Below are 16,378 nucleotides of genomic sequence, written 5' to 3' on the forward strand. Positions count from 1 at the left end.
CCACACAGCTACTGATGCTGGAACCTTGAGCAAAGATTGCAGTAGAAACTCATGGGTCAGACAGCATCCATGCATTGGAACCCTTCATCAAGACTAAGACAGAATCAGTAAAATTACATATATAAAGGGGGGAAAAGGCCCAGAGGTGATAGTAGGAAGTGGAGAAACAGATAAAAGACAAAGTTAGAGAGGAAAAAAAAGTATAAGATGGAAACAGTGCAATACATTAGAAAACTCGATGTTCGTGTTGTTAGGTTAAGGGGTGTTCGGGAGGAACACGATGTATTGTTTTTCATGTTTGTACCTGGCCTCACCCTGACAATGGAGGACAGGCATGTCATTGCAGGATGGTTGGACAGTTAAATAGTCGGTTACAGGAAGACCCACAAAGTGCTCAGTGAACTGTACTTTTTTCTCTCCATCTCTCACATTTCTTTTCTCCCGACCCCCGCCATGGTTTCTCTCTCCCTCTTTTTCTCTACCTCCTACATCTGCTACATTACCTCTGGGCCCCTCCCCCAGCTTTCTTCCCACTTTAATATCTGTAATTTCACCTATTCAATGAAGGGTTTGGACCTGAAACATTGACCAACCATGTTACAAATAAATGTTTATGTTAATCGCCCTCATGGAAAAGCCTAGGATGCAATTAGGGAAGGTTTTAAGTGGCCATCTTGAAGACATTTCACTACAACTTAACAGTGAAAGACAATTGTTTTGACCATTAATATTCTATATGTTTGTAGATCAAGAGAGTAATAAAATATTTTGTATTCAGGCATTTAGTGCTCAGAACTCTCAGATAATTGTTTGAATATTCCAAGGTATACTGTTAACTTGCATGTGTTCCCATTGAGAAAATAATTCCACAAACTACCTGTTTCTACCCAGAACATTCATGTTAAGTTGATAATAACCATTGAACCTGCATTTAATCATCGATTGTTAACTTTGCACTTAAACATTAAACGGTGTTAAGCCCGATTATATTTTTGAGTTCAGAGAATATCTCCAGTGTCTTCAAGATTCCCTAGAATCACATCCTTTCCCATCCACCTGTCCATTACCCCTGGTAACTGCAGGAAGGGTAACATTTTCTCTTGCATCTCTTTCTTTGCCAGCACCCAGGGTCCCAAACAGTCCTTCCAAGTGAGGCAAAGATTCATGAGTACCCCCTCCCAACTCATTGGCCTCCTTCCTCTACATCAGTGAGACCAAACAGGCACTTGGGGACCATTTCTCTCTATCTGCAATGGCCACTTGGAGCTCCCAGTTGTTGCCATTTCAACTCCCCTTCCAACATTGACCTGTCTGTTCTGGGCCTTCTCCACTGCCAGATTGATGTCCAATGTAAACTTGAGGAACACCACCTCATATTCAGCCTGGGCAGTCGCCAGCCCAATGGTATGAACATAGTTTTCCTATGGTGGCAACTGTCGTCAGGATGGAAGCCTGTGATGAGCGATGTGCCTCAAGGATTGGTGCTTGGTCCCCTGTTATTCATAATTTATATTAATGATTTGGATGCTGGGGTGGTTAACTGGGTAAGTAAATACGCAGACGATACGAAAATAGGAGAAGTGGTGGATAGCGAGGAAGGTTTTCAGGGATTATACAGGGATTTGGCTTGTCTGGAAAATTGGGCTGAAAGATGGCAGATGGAATTTAATGTAGAGAAGTGTGAGGTGCTTCATTTCGGGAAAAAAATAATCAAAATAGGACATATGTAGTAAAGGGAAGGACATTGGGAAATGCACAAGAACAAAGAGATCTTGGAGTTATGGTGCGTCGATCCTTGGAGGTGGATTTCTACGTTGACAGGGTGGTTAAGAAGGCATTTGGTATGTTAGCCTTCATAAATCATAGCATAGAGTATAGGAGCTGGGAAGTGATGCTGCGACTGTTTAAGGTATTGGTGAGGCCAGGTTTAGAGTATTGTGTTCAGTTCTGGACTCCAAATTATAGGAAGGATATAGAGGGTGCAGAGAAGATTTACAAGGATGTTGCCTGGCTTAAAATACCTTTATGTATTTATGTACATGACAATAAAGGAACCGAATCCTGAATAAAGACCTTACGCACCAGGCTTCATGTGGCTCCATTCACAGCTGCCACAGACTTTTAAACAGGCCTGTGTGCTGTTGGTTCCTTCTGCAATTTTGGAGGTGTTCGCATGTGTGTGTTCACAATATGATGGTCCTGATCAATTGTGTTCTCAGTTCATGTCTGGTACCTTCAGATTCCCTTAACAGATGTCTCTCAAACACAGGTGGGTCTTTCCCTGGAGCTAAACCTCTGCTGAGGTTTATGGGAATTCTCCCACCACTTGGCTGATCAATACGATAGTGGTTAATGAAGTTACTGTCATAGAAATACAATGAACATAGGTACCAAAATTCTGACTTACTGCAAACAGGTACTTTGTTTAAAATAAACTCTAATAAACATTAAATTACTAAACAGAAAGATAATCATAAAAGATAGATAAGAAATATTCAGTTACAGTGGTACAAGTAAACAAAATGTGTTGTTTTATTGTATAGACAGGTCTTTTTTGGTACTTTTGGGAAGGGTAGCACGGGCTGGTTCAAAAGTCTGTTATCGATTGGAAAGACTGTTTTTGAACCAGAGATAAAAATGCTAGACTTCTGTAACACGTTAGGATCCAATGAAAGTGTGACCAGAACTGCACACAACACACAAGTGAAGCCTGTTCTGCAAAGTTGCAACATAACATTCCAACTTTTAAACTCTATGCCCACCCATGAAGGCAAGCATGGCACAGCTATCTTAATTTTATCCACACGTTGCCATTTTACAGGGTATTTTAGATTTGGACACCGTCTCTCTGTGCATCAACATTCCTTAGTTCCCTTCCATTCACGGTTTATGCCCTCCCACAATTTGCCTTCCCAAAATGCATCACCTCACACATCAACATTAAATTGTACAGACAACTATAATGACATGGGAGGGGGGGGGGGGGGAGAGAGGGAAAACACAATGCAACCACTGCACATATTGGAGCTTTTATTCAGTTTGGTGTCACACATTCTCGAGCAAGAGTGAGATCCCAGTTTTACACATCTGACATCAGCAATACAGACAGTATCAAGGGAACAGGAGGCCAATTAGCATAACAGCTAATTTCACCAATAAAAGTAGATACAGTGATTAACAATTTTTAAATGACCTTTCATCCTGTTAACCTCAATATTTAAGTTTTGCTGTGGCAAGTTAAAAAATTGCAAGCAAATGTATTTACTTGTTTGATTCTTGCAAAGACACAGGTTAAAACCACAGCAGAAGTTTGTTTTAGATTAATGAACTGCAGAAAGTTATTGAAACATTTTGAAATGCAACCTGCCACGCAGTAGAGTGCATGGGAGAGGAAGAGGGAGTATGTGCAAATCACGGGGAGTGTCAGCAAGTACAAGTTCTGACACAGTAAGGTTTACCTGATCTCTTGGGGCTGGTCTCAGGTGGTGACGAAGAGAATGGGGCTTTTAAAAAAAAATCTTCCTGTTTCCTCAGCAGAAACCTTTCCCACCGCACCAGCAGACTCAGCTCCATCAGGTGACAGCAAGATCAAGCCAAGGACAGCTGGAGACAGGAGAAGTGACAAGGTATCGGCTTACACAGATCAACATCAGTTAACAGATCAGCACTAATTGCGTCCGACTCTCAGACAACCCACTGGGAGTCCCTCTATTAGCAAGTGTTCTCTTGGCAAACACATGTATGCACATGCACAGATCCCAGAATCACACACACCACATATATCTCACACACTTAGACACACACACAGAAAAAAGATTTACATACTGATCCATGGACACACACACTACCCAGCCCCCCACTCCCCCAAACACATATCCATGGACCAATCCATACAGAATCAGACACAAGGCCACCCCTTGCCACAAGAGGTTGGGTCTGTTGCCATGATTGTTCCCCAGTCACAGCCTTGCCGACAGGCACTGGTTGACGACCTCCAGTAAGTGTGAGTTCTCCAAGGCGGCAGCCACGCGCTCCTTATCCGCCAGCTGCTTGTTCACTAGGGGAGGGAGGAGACATTCACTGGATGAAAGAGTGAAAGAGCACAGTATATCCTATTAGTAGCCGTGATAGAAAACCAATACCCAGCCGTTTGCATGGAGCAGTGGTCCTGAGTTCTATCCCAAACACTACAGTGGAATAAAGAGAACACTTCAGCCCACCATCCATGCCACCCATCAAACATCATCAAATCCTATAAGAACCAAATGTGAATATTTATTTAATTTTCCCCTCTTTCTTTGATTTTAACAGTTTTTCCTCATGTGTTGTGTTTATGCCACTGGGAGGCTACAGTAAGTTGGACTTCCATTCCAGCCATACATATGTATTCGACAAGTTCGTTCATTTACTCTCCCCACACTCTTACTAGATCCAGCTACACTGGAGACAATTTACACTGCTTAATTGACCCACTGAGAGCAGGGAGTGAGGGCATTGTCTGAGAGACCCAATAAATCTGCACTAACCACAAAGCCATTCGCATTTTCAAATCCTTCCCACTTTACAATCTGAAGGCCCTGCACCCCTCGAAGTCCATACAAGCTCTGGATGATCCACTCTGGGCCTTTCTCCTGGAAGATGGTCATGAACCCTTTGGTTGCAGCCTGTGGTCAGAGCTTGCCTGGTTAACGGTCGGGCTGGTGTTTTGCCACATTAAATGCTGCTCTGCAGTAAACTCACCAGTCAAACAGGAGGAAATGCACACCCTAAGGGTTGAGAAAAGCTTCCCAAAATTATGCCATGCTGAGTCTAGTCTGGGCTATGGTTAGGGAGACAGATAAACCTCCATTCTAACCAATTCTCCTGTTTCAGAAGGGTGTGTGAAAGCAGTATGACCAACAAATAGATGATTGCCTAGTGTTGACTCTGATTTCACATTCACTCTGGATACTTCTGACGGCACTCTCCACTGAGGCAACTGCCTTTTCCCATATTGGAGCTCCTTGTATAGAGCTAAATATGACTCATTCTGGAGCTAACCCTACCCCACACACCTCGATCTTTGCTTTCCTGAGCACACCGTGCGAGTAACATTTATTCACCCTGACCAGGGCAGCACAGGGCCGATGAAAGAGACCTTTGCTCACCTGCTTGCTCAGAGGCATGTGTTCCCGGAGTAATGTGAACATCCACCTGTAGGGAAAATAAACCCCATATCAGAGGTAGGTCTACGATAAAAGCTGGAAGCAAAAACAGACACAATGAGAGCAAGCTGCTTGTGGTGACTAAAGCTGTGCCCCAAGGGAAGAATGTATACTAACTCCACAGTGTGCCTTTGGGCAGCTCTCCGCTCTTCTGGATTTTCCTTGCACCCTTCCAAGCGTTTTTTCGAACTCTCTATTGAGTTCGGGTTCATCAACTGATCATATCTAGAACTTACTGATGACTTTTGCACCAACAATGGTTTAATGAGTGAGCCCATGGGACTATTACCAGCATCATGTATACACAGTCTGAGTTTGGTGACTCAGTTACCAACTCACACACACTGATCACCAAGCTACCAACATTTACACGCCGATCGCCATGCAACCCACACTCACACGCCGATTGCCAGGTAACCCACACTCACACACCGATCGCCAGGCAACTGACACACACACACGCCAATCGCCAGGCAACCAACACACACATGCCGATCGCCAGGTAACTCACACACACAAACACACACGCCAATCGCCAGGCAACCAACACACACACACACACAGATCGCCAGGTAACTGACACACACATGCTGATTGCCAGGCAACCAACACACACACCATTTGCCAGGCAAATTATTCACTTATGTCAATCATCAGATAACTGAATCTAAGATGCAGACATACCTAGTGTCGCTGAGAATATTCTCCCAGAATCACAGTGCGGCTTTCGCGCAAACAGAGGAACCACTGACATGGTCTTTGCCCTCAGACAGCTCCAAGAAAAGTGCAGAGAACAAAACAAAGGACTCTACATCACCTTTGTTGACCTCACCAAAGCCTTCGACACCGTGAGCAGGAAAGGGCTTTGGCAAATACTAGAGCGCATCGGATGTCCCCCAAAGTTCCTCAACATGATTATCCAACTGCACGAAAACCAACAAGGTCGGGTCAGATACAGCAATGAGCTCTCTGAACCCTTCTCCATTAACAATGGCGTGAAGCAAGGCTGTGTTCTCGCACCAACCCTCTTTTCAATCTTCTTCAGCATGATGCTGAACCAAGCCATGAAAGACCCCAACATTGAAGACGCTGTTTACATCCGGTACCGCACGGATGGCAGTCTCTTCAATCTGAGGCGCCTGCAAGCTCACACCAAGACACAAGAGAAACTTGTCCGTGAACTACTCTTTGCAGATGATGCCGCTTTAGTTGCCCATTCAGAGCCAGCTCTTCAGCGCTTGACGTCCTGCTTTGCGGAAACTGCCAAAATGTTTGGCCTGGAAGTCAGCCTGAAGAAAACTGAGGTCCTCCATCAGCCAGCTCCCCACCATGACTACCAGCCCCCCCACATCTCCATCGGGCACACAAAACTCAAAACAGTCAACCAGTTTACCTATCTCGGCTGCACCATTTCATCAGATGCAAGGATCGACAATGAGATAGACAACAGACTCGCCAAGGCAAATAGCGCCTTTGGAAGACTACACAAAAGAGTCTGGAAAAACAACCAACTGAAAAACCTCACAAAGATAAGCGTATACAGAGCCGTTGTCATACCCACACTCCTGTTCGGCTCCGAATCATGGGTCCTCTACCGGCACCACCTACGGCTCCTAGAACGCTTCCACCAGCGTTGTCTCCGCTCCATCCTCAACATCCATTGGAGCGCTCACACCCCTAACGTCGAGGTACTCGAGATGGCAGAGGTCGACAGCATCGAGTCCACGCTGCTGAAGATCCAGCTGCGCTGGATGGGTCACGTCTCCAGAATGGAGGACCATCGCCTTCCCAAGATCGTATTATATGGCGAGCTCTCCACTGGCCACCGTGACAGAGGTGCACCAACGAAAAGGTACAAGGACTGCCTAAAGAAATCTCTTAGTGCCTGCCACATTGACCACCGCCAGTGGGCTGATAACGCCTCAAACCGTGCATCTTGGCGCCTCACAGTTTGGCGGGCAGCAGCCTCCTTTGAAGAAGACCGCAGAGCCCACCTCACTGACAAAAGGCAAAGGAGGAAAAACCCAACACCCAACCCCAACCAACCAATTTTCCCTTGCAACCGCTGCAATCGTGTCTGCCTGTCCCGCATCGGACTGGTCAGCCACAAACGAGCCTGCAGCTGACGTGGACTTTTTACCCCCTCCATAAATCTTCGTCCGTGAAGCCAAGCCAAAGAAAGAATCTAAGATGCAGACATACCAGATGAACAGGGGTGGATACATATAAAAACAAACATATTATCAGGTAACTAACTCTCACCTTGAAACGTGCAGGTAGCGATCGCAGCAACTTCACTTTGATCGATAAGCCAATGAGTGTGGCCATGCTACAATGAGGGATGGTGGGAGTGAAGGCCACTGACACACTGTTCTCCTGATCAGCCACCTGGACAAAACAGATGAAGCAAGTCAACACAGTTCACAGAAGCACAGTTCTCAATCCATTCCACTAACCAGACCAATTAGACAACCCAAATAACATTTATCTAAATTGTTTATATTTATTACATGTACTGAATCCAGAGAATATCCCAAGGAGTTTTATTATAATTAGTTAGTAAAATGAGCAAAGGACTGGAATTCAATCCTGAATAATGCAAAGTGATGCAATTCAGGAGGAAGGAGACTATAATATACAATGTCCACATTATGGCATGAGGGGGGCTGGGCGTGATGTGCTCCAAAAAAACAGCTTGTACTAAGAGGTTTTGTAATGTGAGGCTACATCATCTGCATAAATGTCAAGAAATTGTGCTTATTTCACGACCTTTTCTCTCCTCACAGATTCCCCAAATTTTATTCAGCAGTGATCTCATCGAGGTGTACAAAATCATGAGATGTACAGATCAGGTGAATGCAGCCTATTGCCCAGAGTAAGACACTCAATAACCAGAAGGAGAGATTTAACAGGAACCCAAGGAGTAAACTTTTTTTTAATAAACACTGAGGGTGGTGGATGTATGGAGTGGGCTGATGGAGGAGGTGGTTGAAGCAGGTACTATTGTAATATTGAAGAAACATTTGGACAGATGCATGGATAAGATGGGTTTAGAGGGATATGGGGTCAAACACAGGTAGGTAGGACAAGTGTGGGTGGGCAAGTTGGGCTGAAGTGTCTGTTTCTACGCTGTGCTACTTTATGGCTTTGTCAAGATTTTAGGTGATGTTTTGTGAATTCTGCAAGGGCAAATTTTCATTACCCATCCACTATAATGTCTGGGAATCGCCTGTACATGATGACTGAATGGGCTCAAGGTAGTACTGGAGGGAACTATGACAATATCACCTTCATTAACTGATATGTAGAATATATGGTAGGGCAGGGACATTATAAACAACACTGATTAGGCCATAGCGAGAGTACAACCTCCACACAAGGACGTGATTGCACTGGAGAGGGGGCAGGGAAGATACACTTTCTCTGGTGGCTGCACTGTGATGGAGCAGAGGCATGTGATTGAGGTAACTAGGAAAAAATTTGTACAAATTTCTCACCCTGGCAAACACATCTACAACCAGATGGTATATATTTAAGATAAGGGGTACAAGGGGATGGGGCAGGCAGAAACTCTCATGACACTAGTCAGGTCACTTGTCTGAATGCTACTAATACCATGTAACCCAGTACTTCCTGTCACATGGTCAGGTGGTCCCCCGCTATGCTTGCCTGGTGAGGAGGGTGGCTAGACACCCTGCAGGATGAGAAACAAGACCTGTCAAAGGGCAGACGAACCCTCTCGTAGGGTCAATGGCCATCGAGCAAACATGTGCCCTGAAGCGCGGAAAGGGCATCAATTGCATCGAAGCTTGGTCTTGCCATTCACTGCAACAAATCTTCCCCCAGCCGCCTTGGACCTCACCGTGCCACTGGATCCGAGAGGATATATCGAGAGGGTGGGTCTGGATCTGTGCAACTCCTACTCGCCTAAATCCCATTCACGCACACGCTGTTCCTTTCTGAAGAGTGGGGGATCCACATTCCAATCCCCACAAACTGACTGAAAGGAACCACCATCATCCTATGGGATGGATAGCCTGAAGATGATGATTTAGATGAACGCGTGAAATGCCATGGTATAAAATGCCATCGATAAACTGCCATAAAATGGGATTAGAACAGATGGATGTTTACTGGGATGTGCTAGGCCACAGTTGCCATGCTGTATGACTACAATATAATTTTAACAAAATCTCTGCCATAACAACACACTTACATTAACACGAAGCTGTTCCACCACATTCAGCTCCTCAAGACTGAGTGGATGTTCTGGGTCATTTATTGATCTGATCAGATGTACAAGTTAAGGAACATTTGACCAAACACGGGGCAAAAAAATAAAAATCAATCAGGGATTCAGCCACTTGCTGACTCTCAGGGCAAAGAGAGGGGAGGGTTTGGATTGGAAATGTTATGGGGCAAGCAGTAATTCAAATACAAATCATGGGCTGAAGGGCCTGTACTGTGCTCTAACATTCTATTTTCTAAATTATAAATCCACATCTTTATATTACTACTCTTTGCTCCAGAGGGGAGTGGTGAGAAAGTGTGAAACTTAATATAAAGCGAACAAACAAGGGTTAAGGAATAAAATAAGGCCCCCTGCTGGCAATCTGCCTCCCAGCAAGGGGTCCTGTGAACTTTCAACCTGGACCCCCTTCTCTGAGGGAAACTTTTGAATAGGGCATACTTTTTTTTGGGAGGGGGCTTTATCCTGAACTCCTGTCTCTGGTAGGGGAGGGAACCTTTCATTCAGATCCACCCTCCCAGATGGGGGACGTGTCACACACTCACTTTATCTGAGGAATCTTTCACTGCAATTCTGACCCCTCTTGCGAGGCAGGGGTGGGGGTGGTGTGTGAACCTAGACCCAGGACCCTCTCCCGGGGAGGGGGGGGGGGAAGAACCTTTGACCCAGGACCCCTCTCCTGAGGGAAACCTTTGATCCAGGTCCCCTCTTCCTTGTGGGAAACCTGACTCAGGACGCCTCTCCCTTGGGGGAATCTTTGATCCAGGACCCCTTTCCCTAGGGAAACCTTTGATCTGGGTCCAAAACCTTTGATCCAGGACCCCTTTCCCTAGGGAAACCTTTGATCCGGGTCCACTCTCCCTTGGGGGAACCTTTGACAGGACCCCTCTCCTGGGGGAACCTTTGACAGGACCCCTTTCCTGGGGGAACCTTTGACCCAGGACCCCTCTTCCTCGGGGGGGGACCTTTGACCCAGGGGAACCTTTGGCCCAGGACCTCTCCTCCCGGGTGGGGAAACCTATGACCCGCTCTCATTTTTACTGGGGTCCATTTACGCCGCCGGCCTCGGGCGCCGGATATCGAAGATCTCCCTGTCGTCGATGGCGTCGGCCTCCTGCTCGTCCAGCTCCCGCGCGGTGAGCGGCCGCTCCGAGCTCCGCCCGAAGATCAGCGGGTTCGCGTTTTCCAAACGCTGCCCACCCGCCATGCTGCTACCACTTCTTCTTCCGGGTCAGAGGACGCGCGCTCCCATTGGCCACAGACAGTGGGCGGGCGGTAGCTGCGTGCCTGTCAATCACGCCGGAGTGCTTGTGCGAGGAACCATTGGGTGGGTTTGCCCACAGGTGGGGCTTCGAGCACCCACCGTTGGGGTCTCATTAAACATCCACAGATGGATCTGCACTGAGCTCACCCATGGGTGGCACCTCACTGAGCTCACCTAAGGGTGGGTCTACATCAGGGTCTCTCTTTGCTCTCAGCTGCCTTGAGACACCAGCCCTGCTGGTGAAGGTGGTACATGGTGCTGTTGGGCAAGAAAATGAGGGGTTAAACCCATGACAATGAAGGGACGGTTGATATATTACTTGCAGGGATCCTGTACCACACGCACCAGCTGCCATTCTCCTTTCTCGCTTCAGTTTGGGAGGTGCTGTTGGATGGCCTGGAAGAGTGCATTTGGTAGGCAGTTCCCACTGCACTCTGCCCCAGTGGTGGAGGGAGGAGTGAAGAGGGTGGTGGATTGGATGTCAGTCCGATAGACTGCCTTCTCCTGGGTGGTGTGTGTTGCATCTTGCACTTTTAGACAATGTTACACTGCACTCTTGTTTCATAATTCGAACATAGTACAGTACAGCACAGGAATGAGCCCTTTGGCCCACATATTTGAGCAGGTTATGATGCTAAATCAAACTGTTTCAATTTGATAGATCTCCTTCTTTCCCTTTCGTATTCACCTGCCCATCATGACTATTGCATCTGCTTCAATCACTACCCCTGGCAGCCCATTCTCGACATCCACCACTCCCTGCAAAATCTTTACCCTGCACATTCCCCTCAAAGTTCCTCCCCCTCACCTTTAGTGTGACACTTTTGCCCTGAAACTGACTGTCTGCTCTATCTATGCCTCTCACATATTTTATACACCTATATTAGGTTTCCCTCGAATCCTATGTATCTGCACCTTCTCTATCAGCCTACCATGAGGGACTTTGTCACACAGCTTACTAAAGTCAATGTAGACATCATCCTCTGCTCAACCCTCATCAACTACCTTTGTCACCTATTCAAAAAACTCAATCAAATTGGTATAATATGACCTGCCCCTCACAAAACCACATTGACCATCCCTAATCTGACCATGTCTTGACAAATATGCATAAATCCTATCCCTCACTATCCTTTCCAGTAGTTTCCTCACCACTGATGTGAGGGTTACTGGTTTATAATTTCCTGGATTATCCTTTTTCCCTTCTTGAGCAAAGGTACAACATTAGCCACTCTCCTGCTCTCTGGGACCTCTCCTGTCAACTGTGCAGATGCAAAGATCTTTGTCAAGACCCCAGCAATCCCTTCACTTGCCTATTTCAGTAACCGGGGATGTATCCCATCAGACTTGGGGGACTTGTCCCTTTAATGCTTCTCAAAATACTCAACACCACTTCTCAAAATGCTCTAACTCATGAGTATTTTCCACATCTTGAACCTCCCTTTGTCCACTAATCACAGCCTGCACAAAAGGACTATTTGCTCTATTGCAAGTCACTTGTTTTGGACAAGGATTACTGTGAATATGTATTACCCATATTAAGTGTTGATTGTTTCTTTTCATTGAATTAGTTTATTAGTTTACTTTTATAGTTTTTCTTTACAAGTACCTGTTTGGCTGCAGCAAGTAAGAATTTTAGTGCATTGTTCAACGTATATGATCACTGCCTTGTAGTCTTTCTGGGTCCTCTCTCTCTCTCTCTCCACCCCCCGCCCCCCCCCACCCCCTTGCTTTATTGCTAATGGTTTCTCGATTGGAAAGCAGGATTTCTATTTGGAACATTTACTCTTTTTCTCTCTTCATAATGCTGCTTGACCAATTGTGTATTCACAGCACTTACTATTTTATTGTAAATTTCAGGTGCCTTGCAATAAACCTGATTTATGTTTCCTTATGTATAAGTAAAACAATGTGTGTGTGTCTGATAATACGTGTGACCTGGTTTTGGAAGTTGTTCTGTTCTTGGTCCAGCTCCCATCACAAGGTGGCGCTGCGCTACAACTTTTCAGGAGCGTGGAGCGAGTGGCAGTGGTGACCCTGTTCCACTAAGGGACGCTGTTTGCCCCTTTAAGCCAATTGAATGAAAACCTGATTTGAGAAAGGGGATGGTCTGGGAAGAGGGTGGGACCTGAGAAACGGGAGGGTCTGAGAAAAGGGCGGGACCTGAGAAAAGGGTGGTTTAAGAAGAGGGTGGAGCCTGAGAAATGGGAGGGTCTTCTAAAGAGAATCTGTGGAAAAAGGTCTAAAAAGGGAGGGTCTAAGAAAGGGAAGAATTCAGAAAGGGGAGTCAGAGGAAGTGGTCAACGGGCACCACAAAGCCCCCAATCCTTCCTTTGTTCACACCGCCCAGAGGATTGGACAGATCTGAGTCAGGGAAACCCATTCTCACATTTGGCTAACCAAGCACCTGGAGGTAAAATGGGGAGGGTGGTGCAGATGAGAGAGAGGCACCCTGATCAGCCCAGACTCTTGGGGTTTGCTTAGGATCAATGAAGACCAAAGTCTGGGTGGGTCACTACAGTGCCATTAGAGAGAGTATCTTCAGTATGAGACTAAAATCCAAGGCACCGTCTTCCCTCTCATGGAGATACACAGGTATTCTTTTGTCATCAGCTTTTCAACTGTAGTCTCTCCCACCACAGGTAGATCCTTAGTTCTATCCACCCTCCCTACCCTCTCCACAACTGAAAACTAAGTTGTTTCCTCTGTCTCCAACTTCTGATGAAGAGTCTCTGACCTGAATATAAACTCAGTTTCTTTCTCTGGACAGATGCCAAGAGATGTTTCCAGCATTTTCTATTTTAATCTCAGATTTGCAGCAACTGCTGTTTTATTCAGAAGGAAAGTTATTTTTGGTATTCTGGACAAAAAGCACTCTCAATCAATCCAAAAATCAACTCTTTTCTTTATCAAAGCTTGATACCACACCACACTCAAATGTCACCCCTCCCTTCATTCTTTACTCTCCTTGCATGCATGGAGCTTCAGAACATAAATCATAGAGCATGGAACTGTGCATGGAGTTCCATGCAGGAGCACCTCGATTGTGAACTGACAACTGAGCTCATCCTGAGTTGCACCAAGTTCTGTCAAATCATCATGAGTCATTGGGAATGAGGTGGTGCAGTGGTTAAGTCACTGGGTTGGTAGCCAGCATTGTGGACCACTGATCCACAACTTTCAACCTTCCCATCTGGCCATGGGAGATCCCCTGGGATTAGCAATGGATTTATTTCAGGCCAGTGGCTGTGGGGCAGGGGAAGGAATCGGAATCTCTGAAGCTGAGTTTAGTTCTCACGCACATGAACTGTGTTCTGGGCTATTGCTGTTGGGATTCTTTCTGAGACTCCCAACATTCCAAATCTTGGACTTCACCTTGTGGATGATTAATGTGGCCTGGCCGTTTCACCCCAGGATCCACATGGACTTCACACTGCTGCTGAGAACCAAAGCGTTCCAGATGCTGGAAATCTGAAATAAACATAGAAAATTATGGAATGCTCAGCAGGTCAGGCAAGCATCCATGGAGAGAGAGAGAGAAAACAATGTTTGAGAACTAAGATTCTTCATCATAACCGACAGAGAGACAAGGTAGTTTTAGACGGAAAAAAGGTTGGTGGAACAAAGGGAATATCTCTGATAAGGCAAGACCACACTGGGATCTTGCTGATATTGAAGGAGAGGTTGTTGTCCATGCATTGTGCCACCAGTCCCTCTATCTTCTATACTCCGCTTCCTCCCTGTTAGAGATCCTACCTACAATGGTGATGTCATCTGTGAATTTACAGTTGGAGTAGGAGTGGCTTTGGCCATGTAGTCGGATACAGTGGTGGTGGGCCTTATGGTGCCCTGGTGGATGGTGGAGGAGATGTTGTCACCAATCCTCACTGATTGGGTCCAGTTGCAGAGCATGGAGCTGAGGCCAAGGTCACAGAGTTTGGGGGATGAATTTATTTGACTCCTTGTATCCACAAAATCCTCATAATGGAAAGAGGTCATCACATCTACTGCAGTCATCCAAGGGTTAATATGGAGGGAGCAGGAAACCATGCCCACTGTAACCCTATATAACATCATTCACTGTGTAAAAATACCAGCAATGTGTAACGTAACAAAACATGATACCAAAGTCAATTGCGCAACACATGGAGGAATATTCATTGTCTACTTATATCTGGGCTAAATAAAAAGTGCTGTCGGTGCAGAGATTGATTTCAGCTCCTTACGCAGTCATCAAGAGGAGAACTGACCCACTCACACATTCAATATTGCAAAGTCACTCAGTCATGAGCGTTAGGTTCACATCTAAACAGATGATTCACCTCTAATCCAGACCATCTGCTTACTGAGTGAATGAGGGATTTTTTCAGTTTGCACTTCAGTACTGCTGCAAAATATTGAATTTTGTGACTTGTTCATGTCAATAAATTCTGATTATGAAACCAGTCAAAATGGACAGTTGACAGGTTGTCAAGGCTCTGCTGTGTTCTGATTGCTAATAAAAGGTTGGATGTCGAGGGAATTTGGGGTCTGAGGGAGGTTGGGGTCATTGAGGGCATTTGAGAGTTTATTGTCATATCTGTAAGTACAATGCACAGATGCATTGAAATTTTCACTTGCTGCAGCCATAAGTGAGATACACCGACTACAACAGTACACCTTATATTACCACAATATTCCATGATATAGGTGCCCTGGGGAGTGTTCTCCTCAAGACCCTGCCCAATAAATGCCTCAAGCCCTAACCATCTCAAAGCACAGTAATTGGTCACAATCTCATTGTTCCTCATGGAAGAAGACCATCAGCAAAGGCTTACAAACAGAATTAGGCCATTCAGCCCATCAAGTCTGCTTTGCCAATCAAATCATAGCTGATGTATTTTTCTTCTCAATCCCATTCTCCTGCCTGCCTTCTCCCCATAACTTTGATGCCCACACTAACGAAGAACCCATCAAATTCTGCTTTAAATCTACCTAGTGACTTGGCCTCCACAGCCATCTGTGGCAACAAATTCCAAAGTTCACCATCCTCTGGTTGAAGAAATTTCTGTTCCAAAGGGATGTTCTTTTATTCTGAGACTGTGCCCTCCGGTCCTCAACACTATTGGAAACATCTTCTCCACGTCCGCTCTATCTAGTCCTTTCAATATTTAGAATGTTTCAATGAGATCCCTGCTCATCCTTCTCTAAACTCCAGAGAGCACACTCCCAGAGCCATCACTTACATTCACTATAATGCCCGTAGTGCTGTACCACACAGAGGCTGTCTTGCCTGGATAACACGCTGAGTGAAGCTTTTCACTGTGTTTTGATCCACATGACAAGTAAACAATTCATCATGAGCACCTCCAAGGAAACAGAGGTGGTAGGTTGTGGGTGAGAAGTATTCTAAGTGAGAGGAAGAGGGGTGGGGTGCCAGGTGCTGGAAGTGACTTTCTATCAAACTCCGGGCTGGATGGAACATTACACTCCTTCACAGCAGAGAGGCTGTAACCCAGTACCAGCTGTGTTTGGCAGCTGTTCTTGGATAAGCCTCAGCCTCTGCTGCATGTCACCTTTCACCTCCTTCCCAGCACTGACATGACAGACAGCAACAGCCAACTATGGAAGTTGCCCAGGATAGCGTGTAGCCTCCTGGGTACGCGGGTCCAGATATCTCTG

General features: G+C 45.9%; 1 protein-coding gene across 1 annotated transcript; it reads right to left on the reverse strand.

The window, feature by feature from the left end:
* Positions 1-2,514: 2,514 nt before the first annotated feature.
* Positions 2,515-10,677, reverse strand: ciao2b (cytosolic iron-sulfur assembly component 2B). The gene is made up of 5 exons (XM_069902023.1): positions 10,532-10,677; positions 9,421-9,498; positions 7,467-7,592; positions 5,148-5,193; positions 2,515-4,057 (listed from the first exon to the last, which is right to left on the reverse strand). The coding sequence occupies exons 1-5, from the start codon at positions 10,658-10,660 to the stop codon at positions 3,960-3,962; spliced, it is 477 nt and encodes a 158-aa protein (XP_069758124.1). The 5' UTR covers positions 10,661-10,677; the 3' UTR covers positions 2,515-3,959.
* Positions 10,678-16,378: the final 5,701 nt, after the last annotated feature.

The sequence above is a fragment of the Narcine bancroftii genome, chromosome 10 (genome assembly GCF_036971445.1).
Source record: "Narcine bancroftii isolate sNarBan1 chromosome 10, sNarBan1.hap1, whole genome shotgun sequence".
In the NCBI taxonomy this organism is placed as follows: domain Eukaryota; kingdom Metazoa; phylum Chordata; class Chondrichthyes; order Torpediniformes; family Narcinidae; genus Narcine; species Narcine bancroftii.

Coding starts and splice junctions, on each gene's coding strand:
- ciao2b (XM_069902023.1), bottom strand. CDS start 10,660: ATGGCGGGTGGGCAGCGTTTGGAAAACGCGAACCCGCTGATCTTCGGG. Junction 7,593..9,420: donor TGGAACAGCTTCGTGTTAAT/GTAAGTGTGTTG, acceptor TGTTTTGTCCAG/GTGGCTGATCAGGAGAACAG. Junction 5,194..7,466: donor CGCTACCTGCACGTTTCAAG/GTGAGAGTTAGT, acceptor TTTTCCCTACAG/GTGGATGTTCACATTACTCC.